The 18,724-nt window shown below is 44.9% G+C and overlaps 1 protein-coding gene across 1 annotated transcript in view; it reads right to left on the reverse strand.

Moving 5' to 3' along the window:
• The window catches only part of ADAMTS9 (ADAM metallopeptidase with thrombospondin type 1 motif 9), a gene marked incomplete at both ends in the record, with an annotated part of 62,353 nt that overhangs the window by 31,312 nt on the left and 12,317 nt on the right, over positions 1 to 18,724 (reverse strand). The window contains 17 exon segments of the mRNA XM_079540335.1: positions 503 to 713; positions 1,901 to 2,027; positions 2,327 to 2,456; positions 2,565 to 2,731; positions 4,675 to 4,770; positions 5,046 to 5,163; positions 5,608 to 5,744; positions 5,834 to 6,015; positions 9,178 to 9,323; positions 13,541 to 13,645; positions 13,931 to 14,072; positions 14,914 to 15,060; positions 16,829 to 16,934; positions 17,042 to 17,082; positions 17,470 to 17,591; positions 17,692 to 17,775; positions 17,953 to 18,239. Of these exon segments, the coding sequence (XP_079396461.1) occupies positions 503 to 713; positions 1,901 to 2,027; positions 2,327 to 2,456; positions 2,565 to 2,731; positions 4,675 to 4,770; positions 5,046 to 5,163; positions 5,608 to 5,744; positions 5,834 to 6,015; positions 9,178 to 9,323; positions 13,541 to 13,645; positions 13,931 to 14,072; positions 14,914 to 15,060; positions 16,829 to 16,934; positions 17,042 to 17,082; positions 17,470 to 17,591; positions 17,692 to 17,775; positions 17,953 to 18,239 (2,348 nt within the window).

Consider the following 18,724-nt stretch of genomic DNA (forward strand, 5'->3'; position numbering starts at 1 on the left):
CCTCTCAGGTTATAACCCCATTATTACTTTTACAACTGTTGCCTTTCAGTCCCCCCAAATGGCTGACGCTTGTTCTCATTTTATAAGAGATTAATCCCCCCAAACAGCCCACCCTCCTGCTGTGCCCTCCCCGGAAAGCCCCAGGCTCATCATTCTCTCAGTGCCACATCTGCACCCAGGGATATTCTTGGCCAATCTGCTGAAAAGCATAAAGGAAACAAACTCCAGAAGTCCTCCGCTGATGGCACCGTGTCCTCTCGCCTCCCAGCAGCACGTTGGCTTTGATGGGAGAGGACAGCCTGCAGCGCCGAGCACAACAGACAGACATCAGGATGCTTCAAAGCATAAATTCACCACAGTGGAAAATAGGAAGCATTGGGCTTATTCGCATCGCGGTGTCCTCCAGAAAGAGCAGGGAAAACTGAGTTGCTGCATTTAACTTTCACACGCTGTTTGCAAACCAAAGAGCCCCCAGAGAGGACGCGACAGCAGCACCCCTCACCTCTGTCCAGGCAGAGTACCTCCAGCCTCCCACATTACAGTCTCCCGTGCACTTTTCCCTTGTGCTCGGCTTGGCTTGGCTGCTGCAGAAGCGGTCATCGACCTTCTCTGTCTTCCCCTCCAACCTGTTGTACTTGGAGCAGTAGATCTCCAGCATGCGGTATCCCAGCCCGCACTGGGCTGTGCACTCGCTCCTCCTCGCCACGTGCCACCTGAGAGCAAACGTTGGTGATATAACCAATGAGAACGTCAGAGGAGCTGCAGAGCTCTGGAACATGGTGGATAACGTGCTTGGGGGTGTCTGACATTAAAATGGGAATTTTAACCTTGAATGGGAAGTTTTGATCCTTCCCGATGGTTTCCAAGCAATTTGTAAGTACTGGGTAGTCAGCTCTGGCTTTGCTTTTGGGAAGAAAGGAGCAGCCTCCAGCTTCTCCTGATGGGAAGGAAAGGTGATGTCGCCCTAGGGGACTGCTCAGTCTGCACAGCCAAGCACAGAGTGGAGCTTTGGGGGCTTTCTGCCCCATGGTCCAGTGCAGGAGAGCCACCTGAGCAGCAAGCACACAGCACCGCTCCTACGCTCAGAGAGCAAACTGCAGCAAGGCTAGGAGAAGAATAAGATTAAGGGGGATTTGGAGTCAATAGTTCCTGAATTACAGAAGCCCCTGTGTCCCTGACTGCTTTTCAAAACTTGGGCATTTCCCCTTCTCAGGTTTCTAACTTGTCACAATGGCAACAGCTGTTACCTCGACAACCCGTCCCACAGCAGCCCTGCAGTGGCTGTTTACACCCTAGATTTAACAAACCAAGAGAAACCCTTCCAAAAACTTAGCAATCCAAACTGCTTCGCCAGCAGCCGATTACTGCCACCATATTTTAAGCTCCTGAAATAACAACAGATTGCTGCTTAAAGGAAAATGGGTTGCGATCACTTAGGGCACGCTCCATCAATTCCAGCTCTCCAGTAGTAGTCTGGGGACAGCCCCAAACTCACTCTACACTTCAGTCCATTTCTCACTTTAAGCAAATGATAAATCCAAGCCTTAGTGACTCTTTGTTTTGAGCACGTGTTTTTTTTTCCCCTCTTTGCTCAACACTACCCTACAAACAGCCCACATTTCTATCCAGGCAGATTGAAACGTCAAGCACTTGTTGTTATAGTTAGCACTAATTGAATCCAACATAGCAAACCTGCAAAAGCAGAAATTTGCCTCCCAAAACACAGCTGGTTGACATCAACAACTCTTGGGTGACAGACAGACAACGGTTAATCCTTCTTTTTGTTTGTTTTGTTTTCTTTTAAAACCAAATACAGGCTGCTGAGAAAAGGATGAGGGCCAGGGGTGAAAGAGGAGTAAACAATAAATGCTACGCAGATACACGAGTGATCAGAGCGCACCTTAGCTCACACTCTGTGCCACAAGGCTCTGTTACTGGGTCGGGCTGGGGAATCCGATCACACCTTTGGTCTGACACCGTGAGTTGGTCTGACTCCCTCGTACACACAGGCTTCCTTTTTCGTTCTCCTACACAGCAAGTAAAAAGAGAGTTTGACACGTCAGGACAGCCATCAAATTCGTTGTTTCTCCTCTTCCCTTAGTAGTAGTATTTAAAAGATGAGCTACAAAGGTTCCCTGCTTTGCAGCTGAAAAGCACCACTGCAGTGCTACTCCTTAAAAGCAGGGCATCACAGGTTATCTATCTACTGCTGCAGGCAGGGAAACGAGCTCATAATGTAAAAGTCTCCAAGAAAGCACATGGAAAAGGATTTGCAAACATTGCTGAGATCCCAGGTGAACCCTGTAATGGTTTCCTGAGCACCTACCTTGGCAGAGCTTACTGCAGGGCTGCCAGGGGCCATAGGCATTCCAATAAAACTGCTGAGGTTTGTCTTCAATGGGGATATTAAAAGTGTAACGAACGTCAGGATTGTACAAATTGCCCACTGATAAAACCTGGGAGAAAAGAATGATAAAGCAGAGTAAACTAACAGACTTTACTGCTGTTGTTTTCAGCCCAGTAACGCTTGGCAGGCTTTTCCACACACACAACATATACTTCACCTGAAGTGTTATTTCTTGCTCAATCCGATCTGTAGAATTAATCCTTTCAATAGTATTATCCGATCCGCTGTATTCGATCACAGCATTCCCAACTTTGATTTCCCTTTTAAACATACTGACGACAAAGTCTCCATTTAATATAAAGTCTCCTTGACTGTTAGATAAGGCTGCATAGGTGCAAAAAACAAGAACTAAAGATGCAGAATTAACTCAGGTGTACATAATTACGTGGGTCATGCGCTCTCAGTTCTCCCCTTCACTAGGTTGGGAGGAAAAGTCCACTGGCACTCTCAGGCAGAAAGGGTGGAAAGAGAGCAGCAGAGATTTTACAGACCTCATTAAAGTGAAGGCTGAATGCCTGAAGTTGTTCCTAAACAGCTTCCCCATAACCTAAGGGCAGGCTGCTGCAGGCAGTGTGATACAAAGCCATTCTGCCCAAGTATTTGTGTTAGTTGTGCAGATAGGATAATTTGCACGTTGTTCCCAGGTGTGTTCTTAAGATAAATTTCTCTGCCCTAATTGCCCAAACTTTGTTTTTTGGTGGATAATTGCAGGGAGTTTGGTCAGCACCTCCTTCACCTTCCTCCCCGTTTACTTTTTTATTATTCCAAATTTTAAGGTATGTGAAAGCACTCAAGGCTTAAAGCCTAAATGCTTTATAAAAGGAACAGTTTCCTGAAAACAGCAGTCTGCTGCACAACTTCACACTAATGCGATTATGTAGCTAATTTCCTAAGTTAGTTTCCCCACCATTTCACCCATCACAGCTACATTACTACAAAGCCTCTGCACGGAAAAAATCCAAACTTAACACCAAAGCACCAAAGGGAAGGTTTTTACACCAAACGAGGAGAGAGAAAGAAGCAAAACACGGGCAGACAGTTATAGATGGGCAAAAGCTCAAAAAGCAGACTCTGTGCTCAACCAAATTCCATACTGTGGGGGCTTTAATATCATTTCGCAGTAGTAAAACTTATTAAAGGATTCCTCCCTGTTTAGTGTGTCTTCCTACAACAGTAGGTGCGTGCCTTGGACTTGATGACAACATCAAATTCCTCCTAAATTGTTAAGGAACTGTAAGGTTCACGGTACCGAGGGCCCAAGATTTCACACTCAGTGAGCTGCAAAATAAGTGGACAAACGCACACTTCTCATTTGCTTCTCTTCAGGCCTAATGTGAAGAGATGGTTTCCCAGCAATATTAAAGCAACATTAAAGAAGATCTGACTTCATTGCTTCCCAAGAAGATTAAAGAGCCCTCCAAGAAGAGTTGAGAAGCTCTTTAGGGCTCATTCTGGACTGAACCACTTCGAATAAGCAGCACATGGGGAGCATGCGAGGCCAGGCTGGATGAGGCTTTGAGCAGCCTAATCTAGTGGGAGGTGTCCCAGTAGGGCTGGAACTGGGTGATCTTAAAGGTCCCTTCCAACCCAAACTTTTCAATGATTCTATGACTGTTTTTCTACAAAAGAGAAATAAGGAACCCTCTCTCTTTCTCCCAGGACAAAAGGTATCGCATCTCTGCAGGATTCTGTTGGTAGTGATGTGCATCCACGCTGCACCACTTTGCTTCCCTGCTGTGAAAACAAGGGCTGTGCAGGGCCAGGAAGACCTGCTTGGGTTTTTGCCTCCATGAAGGGTCTGGAAACATGGACTTTCAGCTTTTCAGAGCGACAACCAAAACTACCAGCATCGCTTCCCTTTGGTAAAGGGTGGCCTCCTCTTGTTTGTATCCCAAGTGACACAAAGAAGCAAGTTTCCTCACCTCCCACTGGGCTATGAACCTCCAAGCCCAGCTCCTTCCTAACACATGCATTTACACTGAGTGCAGACCTCAGTATGGTCTCACATTGAAATAATACCCAGACATGACCCTGTGAGGGCACGCTTCCCATCATGTGAGCCTCCCAAACTTTGCTTCAAGGATGGCACGAACAAAGAGAAGGAGCAAAACAAAGGTGACCACGCCTGGCAGATATACAGGATATATTCTCAATAAGAAAACATCTCCCCTTTGGTGTAATTTTCACCTCCCTTAACAGCAGGCAACCAGACTTATTCACACAACAAGAAAACAGCATCTAGGACTGAAATGTACACCGCAACTCACCCAGGTAGTTGTCATCCTCTGGTTTCCCTGAGTAACTGTGCTGACGCACATCAATATTTGTTGCACCAGCTGGAATGCGGACCACAACGTTATAGCCTGGAACAGATTTAACGCAAAGTCAAGGCTATTACACAGATATTTCATTTGCTTTTTATGGGGGGAAGGGAGATGAGCAAAATTACCTCACATTACACAATCCAATACTCTTCATTTAGGGATAGCATAAATAGTTATAACCTGATATATGCTATAGCTAGAAGGATTTCACATTTTATATCAGTGTTTTTGTAGATTAAGTGTGGTAAAGGCTTTTATAGATCCTTTATAGACCTGCATTTTTCACAATAAAGTTTTTAGCAACGGACTCTTACCATAATGCACCGTGTTAAATGTGCCCGCAACAGTTTTGCATGAAGAATTATCCCCACCACAAACACCACATTTATCTCTTCTTGCTTTTGAATTCAGCACGTGATCGCATCCAGCTTGCTTTAAGAGAAAAATTGAAAAACAAGATGGAGCAAATGCAGACTAGAACAGCACTTACAAATCTCCAAATTAAGCCCCACAAAAGCTTTGTGTGGAAGAGGCTGCCGTGAGACAAATCACTTCCCTTCCCCGCATTTTTGTGCTGACTTGCAGGATGGCCATCCCACACCAGTTGCAAACAAAAAGCAAGATTCGGGAACACAACTGTCCCTGGAGGTTTTCAAGAAAAGGGTAGATGTAACACTGAAAGACATGGTCAGTGGGCATGGTGGGGATGGGCCGATGGTTGGACCGGATGATCTTAGTGGTCTTCTCCACTCTTTCTATGACTGCTACCTTCGCCAGGCAGTGCTTGAGCTGAAGCAGACTTCTTGAGTTGGTTGTTCCATAGAGAAACACACAAAATGGAAACCATTCTTGTAAAAGAGAAGGGAAAATCATTACCCTGCATAGGCCTTGCACGCAGATGTCATTGGTATCAGGGCCACAGGGAGTCCCATCAATGACACGGTCCCGCAGCTGGTAGTAAGCAGTGTTCCCCGCCACGCGGCAGAACAGCTTGCAGCGATCCTTCATCAGGACTGGGGAGGGAGAAAGATCAGGAGCACGTTACCTAAATGCCACCGCCCAGCAGGCGCCCAGAAGAAGGCACTGTGCCCCTGGCACTTACTTCCACTGTACTTGGGCACCCAGCGCACGTTTGTGGGCAGCCCATTGATGTTGAAGTGCTTCCCATCGAAGTCGGCGCACTGCTCATCCCGGAAATCCTTCTTCAGCTTCGAGCACGGTTCAGTGTTGCAGGATTTAAATTTCATTCGACGTCCCACACAGTATTTCCCACCGTTTTTAGGTCTGTGGGAACAAAGAAAGAAGCTGTGGAAGGTGATGCTCAGAAGGGATGAACAAAGGGAGTATTTGCTCTCCAATGAATACAGCTGTAGTGGGAGAAGACAAAAGAACATCTTCCTTGCCAGAGAGAATTTAGCTTCACACTTTGGAATGTGGATTAGTGGGCATGGTGGGGATGGATTGATGGCTGGACTGGATTATCTTAATGGCTTTCTCCAATGCAAATGATTCTCTTCCCATAATGTGGGTCCACCCCTCTGTAACACCCTACTGGTCCCCATAGATTTGATGTTACTTAGCTGAACAAACAGGAAATCCTCACATCCTGCTAACTAACAAGTTAGTACAACTGATATCAACTTATCAGCATCCTTAATTGCAGGCACATTAACCACCCATCAGGCTCAGCAGCATCTTTTCTCTCATAAAGAACAGTTCTTCTACTTGCAACTCAAGTAGCAGAATTTCTGTGCACAAAGGGACATCCTGACCATCTCAGGACACAGCTCGTGGGGAAATGTGCTAGCAGCAGCACACTCCAAACATCGGGGAGCCAGAAATATGCATGGGGGAAGTTAACAGGATTCATCATTTTTGCTTTGAAAGTATTTATACTGCAGTAGGACAGCTGCCATCTGACAAAGCCTTTACATTATGCAATCTCTTCAGCATTGAGAGCTGGAGCACCACATTCCAAAACAGCCCCAAACCACTCTGACAATTTTTGGGTGTTTGTAAACCGGTGTTGCTTTCAACAGAGGCTGAGTAAACAAAGAGCTGCCCCTCGGAAATAAATCAGCCTCACAGAACATTGATCTTCAGTGTTGTGAAGAAATAATACAACATTCTTCAGCATTGTGTGGTATTTCTATGAATAATCAACAATATACCACAGAGACGGGAAGGAGCAATGCACACATAGGAACCTCCTTGTTCTAGCCTCAGTTTGGCTCATCTCAGAATAATCTATTTTATCAGCTAATGGATGGTATGGACCATTCTAGCACTGCTCCCCTTACAAACACCTGCTTTCAAGCTGGACATCTCCTTAACAGCACCCTAGGGAGCCCTGGGGCTTGAACACACTCACATGTGCAGCACAGCTCCCAGCACAGGTGGATCCCTTGGAAGGACCAACATGCAGACATGATCTGACTCATGTCCACAGACAGCATTCACCCATGCAGAAAAGCATCCCCACAAGCAGGGCTCCTGGCACTAATATCTCAAGATAAACTTCCTTTCCCCTGTAATACTGCAGCTATGCCTTACTTTACATGCCATGCTGCAGCCAGCAGCTCCTCCAGGGCCATCCAGCCCCGAATTCCCAGGGGTGGCCCTGGTGGCATGGGTCTGTTCTGGTGAGCAAACAGATTCCTTAAACCCATACCCGAACAGTCTGCTTCCTTTTCATGGGCTCAGAGTTTCCTACAGCACTGCAAAGTGCCCTTCAACATGGGTGCCAGAGTAGGGTAGAGACTGAGTCAGGAGCTGCAGCCTTTTCTTCTGCATCTTGGTATGGGGGGCTCTGCTGAATGGGACTGCCACATTCAGCATAATATTCTTTTGGCATGTAAGATATCATTCCAGATCCTGGAGCACCCAGAATATACACCTTTGAATATGAAAGATTTGAAAACCATTTCAGATCTTATTCCAGGTTGTTTTTGGTGCCTTCAACAGAGCAGGAAAAAGAAAGATGAGACCTGCTCTGTATACTTCTGAAGTTCTTTGAAAAACAAGAGAGGCAGTGAGAACACCCAGCAACACCTCTCCATGTTTTATTCCTTCTTCATTCACTTGCATCACCCCAGCAGGCTCACGTTAAGGGAAGGGCATGTGGTGGGAGCACACGCTATGGTGCCAGACTATAGGGACAATACACCAGGTTTGGCACAAAGCTGTGTGCACAGCACTGTGGCTGATGGAGCTATAAGACAAGTGGAATTTTAAAATCCCCTTGTTAGCCTTTAGGATAAAGGTGATTTTCTAGCAGAAAAGCTATCGGTCCAAATGGATGCTGCCCTGGAAACCATGAATATGTCCCACTGATGACATGTAACATTTGGCTGCACAACTTTTTTTTGTGCATGGAAAAGTACTTATTTTGTGTCTCCATGGCTAACAGAAGACTGTGTGGCATGTGCTGACTCAGCACAGCATGATGAGCACTCCTTCATGCTTGTGCATTTCTTAGCATCACTTAAATTAAGGGGCTGGAGTCCAACTCCCTTGGCCTCACCGCTTCTCTTCCTTTTTGGTGCTTGAGCTAAGCCAGCCCTCCTGCCACTCTGCCTCTGCAGGCACGAGCTCTCCTTTCTCCCACCAGCCCTTCCCGTGGCCAGCCCCAAAGGCTTGCAGCAGATTTCACAGAGGGATGCAAAAGCTATTGCATCACTAATAGCAATTCCCTTGGCAATAAGCTGCCTGACACCAAAGGTGAGACACAATGAACCTGGTTGGCCTTTTTAAGATCCTTCCTCTAGCCAGACCCATCTGCTCTCTACCACCTGACTGTGTGCCCCTTACGAGAGCCTGGGAAGTGCTGTGCCCATGCCTTCTTGTTCTTGGGGCCAAAAGGATGCAGTTAAACAGCAACCAGCACAGCTCACAATTTGTGCAAACGCTCTGCTTTCATGCCAGTTGCTCAACCAATTATTAATATTTCACACATTCTTTTCATTGAAGCCCACGGCCAAATTCCCTGCCATTCCATATGGGTCAAGATTTAGCAATTCAGGCTGATGACAAACGTTTTTGAGCATAACTTTCTAATGGGGCACAGATTTCTACAGAGATTTTGCTAGTCTGCTCCAGCTGAAACATACCAGGATAAAGGATCAGCTGCAAATATAGCCAAAAGCTGCAAAACCAGCCAGAGCTGCAGTAGGATAGCAGAAAGGCCTAGGAAGGGTCTGGCCTATAGGAAAACAGCTGCAAAAGCAGTCGGAGCAGGGCTAAAATGGTGAAAAATGGATGAAAACCACAGCCCATCTTGACCCTAAACTCCTCTGATCATTAGGGGAAGAAAAACACCATCAGGATTAAGTGGGAAAACAGGAGGTAATAAATTAATGCAGATGTGACAGCTCTTTCCTTTCCCCCTCTCCCATTTTGGTGCACTTTACCCATGACTCAGCCTCACCCCCACATCTAGGCACTCACTCAGGCCGGTTGCACTCCCGGATGGCCGTCTTGATGCCGCCGCCACAGGTTCTTGAGCACGTCCCAAAAGGGCTCCAGGTGCCCCAGGCTCCATCCACAACCGGCGCCTCGCGCTCCTTGGGCACACACATCCCGTAACGGCAGTGCTGCAGGCAGAGATGGGGAAGTTCTGCATGGCTTTGCCATGATGAGTCAAATCATAGAATCATAGGACGGTTTGGGTTGGGAGGGACTGTTAAGATCTCCTAGTTCCAACCTTCCTCTAGACCGGGTTGCTCACAATTCCATCCAGCCTGGCTTTGAATGCTTCCAGGGAGGGGAATGCCAGCAATCAGCAATCAAAATGCAAGAACTGTTTTGCAGTGAAAAAGCAAACCTGGACTTATTATCATTTTGATAAAACAAAAAATGACAGAGAAGCAAAGGCAATCTGCAGAGCCCACAGCAGTGATTTACAGGAGGATGACCGACGATAACAACATCTACCAAATATTCCCTGCTTGCTGGTGCCGAACAGCACGGCAGTGCTCACAGCACTTTGGAAAAGCTGCTTATCCGATTTCCTGGAGAGCAGCAGGAACCACAAAGTGTCAGGAGAGGAGACAGACAAAAGGGAAATAACAGAGAAAACACAAACCTCCCCACAGCTGTGCAGAACCCAGGACAGAGGAGGGAAAGGAAGCTTCCCAATCCAAAGGGCAAATTAAGAAAGAAAAATGAATTCCTCAATCCAAAGTTGTGGGGGTTTTTTGTTATGGTTTTTTTTTTTTTTTTTTTTTTACTCAGTCATAACCTGACTTGCCAAGGTCTGGTCTGCACTTGTGTTTTCCAGCTATAATTCTTGTTTTCTTTCATTTGTGAAACTGGTTTAAATTATCTCAGCAAGCCCCTGTCCCTGGTTTGTATGTTATAAATCGTGTCTCCTTGGAGTGTGTCTGCTAGCACAACTGCACCGACAGGGATGACCTAGGGGAGAGACATGTTCTGGCCCTGCTGAGCAAAATGGATGGATGGAAGAATGGGGTTTCACTCTCACTAAGCAGCACTTGTTAATGCAGATTCACTCCCAGAGATACGCTAACCTGATAACAGATGCCCACATTTTTTGCAATTACATGAAGCTCAAACATTGCTGATCGCTCACAAATCAGATTAGGTCAGAGGGTTAAAGGAGAAAACACGTGGATACATCATTAAAACATGTCCATGCTTTAGTTCCTCCCACCAGAAGCGGCTCAGACTCTGAAACACCTGATGATCTTTATGGTAAGAGGGTCAAATTTACTGATGTGCTGCATTTTTCCAGCTCCTTTACTAATGCCAAAAGGTTTCACTGTGAAAAACCACGAGCTCACCCTGTTCTTTTAGACTTCAGGGAAACCTATCTGGAAAACAGCAAATTTAGAGGGCTGAGAACTGCAGATGGGGATCCCCATGTCAGCACCAAAGAGATCTAACAGCTATGACCAGCGTACAGAAACACGATATAAATACAGCAGTGCTGTCCCAGAGAAGAACTTCTTGCAGACATGTTGATGCTCACAGCTAAATGTATAACCACAGTCATGCTTGGCACCACTGACCCAGAGAAGATGACCGAATAGCTAACTACTGAATGCACACAGCTATTGAACTGTGATATGACCTATACATTTCCATCCTGTGATTGAGAATTAACCAGGAAATCACCTACATCTCTTGATTCTATTCAAAACTGGGAGTTTGGAATTGATAGCAAATCAAGGGTGTTAAAAACTAAAAAATGAAAAAATAAAAAAAAAAAAGAAAAGAAAGAAAAAGAGCAGCTGTTTTAAATAAGCAGCAAGATTATCTTATGGAAACGCAATGGTGTTTCTTGGAACCACGCTGTGAATAGTCTGGCTGTGCAGCCTTCATGCCTTTTGTATTTCAAAAATAATTTCTATGTTGAATTACAACAGAAAACTAAAAAGTCTGCCAGGGCTCTCTCTCCTATGAGCTTACAGATCAGACAATGAAGGGAATAAAAGAGTTTTTGTCTGGAGCAAGTTCAAAATAACTTAAACGGACACAAAGTTGAACAGGAGAGCAATGGCAGGGACAGGAGACACTATAACAGACTTTCCTTTCCTTTGTCTTCTCGCAGGAGTCTTAGATAATTCACCAAATCCAGCTCCCATCCATGGGCTGACTCCGGCTGAATAGATTAGCAGGGGGCAGACAAGTGTTGTGAAGCTTCATGCATGCATAACATATACGCTACCTGCTGCCCATAAGGCAGGAGACAGAAATGATTACCCTCCGTCTACTCTTCTTTTACCATTCTTCAAACAACCCCAAAACCCACAAGAGATCGAGGCCCAAGTTTACGACCCTCTTTGTTTTCTTTCTTTGTGGCACAGTGATTTATTTCTAACCCGTAATGCATCGGCGCTGTGTAACACTGTAAGCCATCATGAATGGTATTCACCCAAACTCCGGGCTGGGCTCATTGCTTGGGTTAGTGGTATCACATTCAATGTCCTCACATGCAAAATATGCATAAGCTAATGCTCCCGTGTTGTTTTAGTACCCCTGAATTAAGAATAAATTTAGAGCCTGATTAAATCTCCAACCCAGCTATTTTTGCTAGACTGGTCTTAGCTATTCAGGCTCCCTCAATTCCAAAGATATGTCCATAAAAAAGGCATGGTATTTTCTCCATCTGCCAACCCACGTATCCTGGACTTTAAATATGTAGGCTTGAGGCAAGGCATTAGTCAGCAAGCAGCAGTTTGATGGGGCCTCTGGCCGCCCTGAGTACCAAAATAGTGATTTATTCCAAGGAAAAGCACTCTGGAATCACACCTCAGCACTTCACAAGACCAAGAAAACACTTATGAGGAGAGAGTTGATGATGATTCAAACCTTAAGCTTGAATTTAGATCAACACAGAGATACGAGAATTACTCCATAAAGCCCTTTTATTGAGAGTACATTCAAATGCCTAAACATAATTGGTGTGTGTTGTTTTTTCTTAAGAGGCCCTTCAGTTCTCAGTTAAGAAGTTCAGGTCACGTTTGTCTAAATTTCCCTAGCCTTGTCAGATTGGCTAAATCTGTGGAGTAAAATGTTTTCCAGTGCAGAGGCTTTAAGATCCATGCAGATGCACTCAGCCTCCCAGCTAAAAGTATGCTCAACTGCAGATGCTTGAATATCACTCTGGGCAATCTCTGAAGGTAACTGAAGGCTTGTCTGAAGAAGACTGCAGCCCAGTTTTTGGAATTTCAAAACAAAAACAGTTATTTTTGAGATTTCAATGGCAAACAGAGCCCAACCTCACACACAGAGAAGTTGATGACACAAGGCCTTCTCAAGAAGCGAAGGGACACAAGAAGTCGGAGGAACTCCTGGGATAACAAGGTTTACCATGATTCTTAAAATAGGGAGATTTTACATCAAAGCAGTAAATATTGGTGAGCTACTGGCTCCAAAGAATAGCACAGGAGTAGGATTTCCAACCACATCTCTAATGCACAGCCTCAGCAACAAAAACAGTTGTATTGACTGCTCTTTTCCACGAGAAAGGAAGGCAAATTGATACATTTGGCCCATTGTCTTGAATGACATCAGTTAAGTTGGTTGAACAAATGACTTTTCAGATCCATAGCTTTTATAGAAAATTATATCTAAGATAACATCTAAGATACATTTTGATTAAAATACATTTCAAGAACTATGAATTAAGATGTTGAGTCTTCCTAGGTAATGAAAACTTTAACTCTTTACCATTAGTAGTCACAAAAGCAAAGTTTTGAGGTATGCTTTTTGGATTCCTGGCACGCTTCTTATTAGAGATGGATGGAAAAACCTTTTCTTCAGACAAAAATGAGGGAAACCAGTTACAGTTCTTCAAAAAATGCAAGTATCTCAATAAAAAATAATAATTCTTTTCCAACTATTTTTCTTGAGATCTGCATGACTGAAAACTAAACACTCATTTAGAAACCACAATGCTACTTGGAAGCTAACACTGCACATGGAAATTGAAAGCTTCTATGAATTATTGCCAGAACTGTTCCACAAAGAAAATGTCAACCAGTTCTATATTTTACTCTAAAGTTGCCAAGACGAGAAGCCAGTTGGCAAATTTATGTTTAGCAAAATTACTAATTACTCACATCACATAGGAAATTTCTAATAAAAGCATTGGGAAACTTCACAGAAGTTTTGCTCAAGAGTTCACTCAAGGGCATTAATTTAAAAAAAAGAAGCACTCCAAAAAAGAATACCTGCTTTAAACCTGCTTTTATGCTGTGCAGTGTGTTTTAATCACATTATTGGGATATTTGATTGATACACTCAGCCTGACCCCCAGGAAATGCAAACCACCATGGTTACAGACCTTTCCAGGCTCACACTCTGTCCCATCAGCCCAAGGTGTGTGCTGGGTACGACATCCCTTGTGTGCACCATCAATGTTAATGCACCAAAGTCGCCGGCACTGCATCTGCTTAAGATATTGAAAACATCAAAATATGAATAAATTCTTCTTATGTGCCACACGCCCTACAGGATAGATGGCCCTTCATGAAATGATCCTCCTAGGATCCATCACTTAATCACAAGCTTGACGGTAACTTCATGGCTAGCCCCATCTCTGCAGCCAGGGAAACCAAGGACCAGCTGGTGAGAGCAGCCTTCACACCAGCCCCTTACCCTCTTCACCCAACCCTGGGCAGACTTATTACACTCTGGCAACACCAGAAAGACCAAAGTGTGGAAGTGCACTTACCATATATGGGCACACTTGGGATCCGGGTCCAAAAATTAACTCACATTGTTTATTGACGTCATAAATGAGCCCCGGGAGCTGCTGAGGCAAAGCGTAAGTTCTTGATGTAGGCTCATCAAGCAGACATTCCCCATAGCCAGTGCTACAACACAGAGCAGAAAAATGGAGTTAAACAGGAGGTGGTGAGACTACAATCCATTGGTGTTTATCTGAACTGGCCTCAGGGCAGATGGGCACCAGACTTCCCAAGTTGAACAGCTTTTGCAGGCTCCAGCACAGGAGCGTAGGAAGCTGCTTCCCCATTCACCGTCCCTTCCTCATGCTGTGCTAACAACTTTATACCACAGTGCAGCCAGCTACCCTCACAAAAGCAGGTCTGAGCATGGTTTTGATTTCTGAGCAAGCCTTAGAACAGATTTAGAACAAAAATAACTGATCAGCACCCAAAGGATTGGGCCTCCGGTTTTGCCATGGCACCACTGTGGGTCTTGTTCTGCTTCCCATCACATCTCGTGGAAGGCATCATGGCAAAGTGAGTGATCACTGTGCACCAAGCTGACCTGAGGGCTCCTTCAACAGTGTCTCCATGATGGACTAGAGCAAGGTGTTTAGCTTGACCTCCGGAGCAGAAAGGCAGATTCAATGTGCCTCCTAAAATATAGCCCTGTATGTGGGCCACAGGACTTGGAGAACTCACTCTTCAGGTTAGAGGAGAACACACATTCCTTAAGAGCAACATCCATGGGGGAAGACTTATTCCTTCCCTTAGACAGGCCAGTCCTTGCCAGCTTATCACAAGGCTGAACTGGCAGGGACTGGATGCCAGGGCTGCATTCCTGTTCTATGTAAAGGGTGTGTGCACACACAAATCCCTCTTATTTCCTCCAAACACTGCACACCAGGATTTCACATTAACTGAAGAACCCCATGGGATACAGGCACATGCAAAAAACAGCCCAAAAAACACACAGGGAAAGTCTTACTCCAGAAACTCAGTGATGTATTTCCTACTGCATTTTGACCACATCCATGGATTGGTGTAGAAGTTCAGTGTTGGTGCCATGACGTGCTGTTGATTTTTACCTCCATCTTCTTTGCACTTATGATTGTCATCATGAGGCATATTAAATCTAAGAGATACACAACAGTGACAAATTCAATTGAAGAAAAGATGAAGAGCAAGTATCCAGCATAGAACGAGCAATAGTGCAAACTAAGTAAACCCAATAGATTTTCATAGATTCCCTGCAAATAGGCACTACAGAATAAAAGTATTAACATTCACATATTCATAAGCATCAACAAGCACAACTGAAATGCTTTCAGAACATTTGCATTCCTAGCACTGCCCTGCAGCACCCTGCTAAGCTCTCCACTGCCCATGTTCAGCCAGACAAGTCCTTTGGGAGCTCAGAATAACACAACTGCAGCTGTGGTTTCCTTTCCAGCTGATGGTCCAGACCCTGTCTTCACCTTCACAAAAATGGCAAGTTCTCTGGAATTGAGCCAAAAAGCCAAGCGTAAGTCCCCAAAAGAGAGGGATGACTCGAGCCTACTGAAAACCAGAGCCCAAAGTCCCTCATGTACATGGGCTGCACCCTATGCAGGCTGTGAAATGGGCTGCAATGGGGACAGACTTGGCTCCTACACTTTATGTGGCAGGTTTACAAAATGCCATCGAATATCAGCACGAACCCACATGAAGTTTGCAGCACATGATGTTTTGAAGAATGCGGCAAATATGCGACGGAGACAGAAAGGCTTAAACTGCTTTGCTGTTTGAAGTAGAAAAGGGGAAATGACCCAGTGTGATCCCGTGCCTGAAGGCCGGGGAGTTTATATCCCATTAAGATTACCTCCAGTGAACCACCTTGCCTCTGCTCCCTGCAAAAGAGCAAAGAGGCATTTCCTGCTTGGGAGCACTGCTAACCCCCCAGCAACATTGAGGCAATGTTAGCGAGGGAATTAGCCACAGCTGAGGTGTGAGGAAAGCAAAGCCTTGGGCAACTTTGTCAGGAAACCTCATTTAAACGAATGCTACTGATGTTAAAAATAGAACATCTGAACCAGCCCTCCATGCAGAAAAGGGGAGTGTAAAACAACAAGCAATCTGTTCCTGAGTACTCATCCATCCCACACCTACAGGCTTCCGCTGCAAACCAGGCGTGAGGTTGCACTGAACCAGCTTCCAAATAGGGCCCTATCTAGGGGTAAAAGATTACATGAGCTAAAATGATTGTCTCATTGCTCACTCTCGAAGTCAAGAGAATTTCCACTGGAGGAGGTGAATCTTGAATGACAGCACCTCTGCTGGGCATACCCACTAGCGTGAGATTTGCCTTAGTGAAATGGCTCAGCAGATGGGTCAGGCTCATTTATACATCCCAACCAGCTGCCAGATGTGCTGGGTAAATCCCCCTTTTGCATAACTGCTGTGCTATCCTCACATCTCTTGCATGTGTCCTCCCCAAGGCCCTCAGCACCTCCCAATCTTGGCCAAAAAGCCAGCTTGTCCTCATGGCTAAGACACCATGGCTGCAGAAGTTCCTACTGACATCTGCACGTAGAAACAACATACTACAAGATATTACAAGACAACAAGATATTCTGTTACCTCTCCTCCCCTGCTTAGGAGTTTTGTGTGATACTGTCAAATCCTCTTTCCCAAAACACAGATCTGTTGGTTTTGTAGCTCTAAGATAAACTCTGTAGCACTCCACTGCCTCCAAGTCACATCACAGCTTAATCTTCCTAGGTAGTAACACCTTCTACCCAAGTACATTTATCTCCTCTCAAATAATTAGGCTCAGTGGGTACCAAGTCACAGCCTGGCTGGCAAGCCTCAGCTAACATAAATCTCAAGCTATTTAAATGTAAACGTATTTACATAAAACATACACATGGCCAAGTTCATGTGCTATTGTGAAAGCAGTGCTCAGCCCGTTATCTTCGCTAATTGAACAGCTCCTGTAGGGGTCACAGACAGTGCCCAGCTCTGCCAGACCTGGAAGAGAACACAGAGATTTACAATAGAAAAAAAGAAACATTGCCCACAGTTCAGCACAGGCAACTGACACTGTTTTTAAATTACAAAGAAAAGGTTTTCCTTACCCAGAGTATCACACTTGTCATGCGCTCTGCATATATCCTGTCTGAAAGCAGAACAGACCTGACATATTAATTTTCAATGAAGCAGTGAGTTAAAGTACAAGAACAAGAATAAAAACATTCATAAACACTCCTTGGTGGACGACCACCAAACCTCCTCATGCTGTTGTGTCATATCATTCAGCAGAAATCAGAACCAGCTCCTTCCCAGCCAGAGGGTTTCACCACATGTTGAAACTTGGTCAGTCCCCGGGCAGTCCTGAACTTGTCATCCACAACTATGGTGGACACGTTATCCCAATTATGCTCATAATCACACTGCTTTCACAACTGCATGTTATTACGCTCACACTGAAAACTGAATGTTTCACATAGCTACAGCTCTGACATACTAATAGCCTGACGTGGCTTCATGAGACTATTCACCATACCTGGTGACTAGCACAGCTGTATCATGCTGCAGGTGACTTCCTTCAGGGTGGTTCTGAGATTGCTGCCACTGGCAAAAGTTTTTTAAAGTTGTCTGGGCATTGTAGGATATTGCAGGACCATCCTAGAAAGCGAGAGACACGAAGCAGGTATTCAGTCATTCATCACAAGGCCCACTACAAATGCCACTGTAAACAGAAGGAGGAGAAAACCACTTCCATTACCTGCTCATTATGTATCACAACCAGCTTCACAATAACAATATTAATTAAATTTCCAATGCTTGGGTCTTTGTAGATGGAAGCCACCTGTTTTAAGAAGAAATACTCAGTGTTATTCAAGAAGCAAGTAAGACAATGCATGTTTGATCTTGGCATTATCTCCATACCTAGCTGAGGCAAACTGCTGGTATCACACAAAAATTCAGCCCAAAGTAAGATCTTTGGGCACAGTGGGCTAACCTCTCTGCCCAGCTGAATACTTACTATTGACATTAACGTTAGGACATAGTGCTGCAGATTAGCCCCATGGTAGGCAACCATCCTGCTGTCAGCCACCACCATCACTTCCACAAATCGAGGGTAGGAGAGGAACCGCTTTGTTCTTCTGTGGCTCTTCTTCTCACTGACATTCCCTGTCTCATTGCTATCTGCAGAAAACGGATTCACTTCCAGGCTGTGTTTCAACATTTCCGTGTCAGATAATAAGCTGCTTTCTACCCATTGTTTTCTCCAGTGTTTCCGCTTATTCTTTTTATGACTATGTTCATGATCTATGATTAAAAAGCAGACAAACATAAAGTACATCCTGGAGCGAATACAGATGATAATCCATGCATTTTATGTCACAATATCTATTTACTTCAACCAACCATTAAGCAAACTTGTTCTAAACAGCTAACCATAGCAGAAGCCCTACGTGGAAGCCCACCAGGCTGTCTGAAATCTGAGGCTTTTGTTAACTTTTAAAGGCTTAGCTAACCTCACTGAAGCCAATGACACTGCAAGCGATGGTTTTCAGGCAGTGGGGCCACCGTAGGACCCAGGATGTGGTTGGACTCATTTGCCCCAAGTCCAATGATGGTAATTAGCCACTATGGTGTGGGGATTCTGGGCACGTCCAAGGTGGCCAGGAAACCACAGGAAACAAAGGTTCAAATCCTGTATTTCTAGCTCAGGCATGAAGGACGGCAGGATTTGGCCTTCATAGTGAAGCAATTATATATGATTTATTTCTGTCTCTAACAATAACATGGCT

This window comes from Tetrao urogallus (genome assembly GCF_951394365.1).
Source record: "Tetrao urogallus genome assembly, chromosome: 10".
NCBI lineage: Eukaryota > Metazoa > Chordata > Aves > Galliformes > Phasianidae > Tetrao > Tetrao urogallus.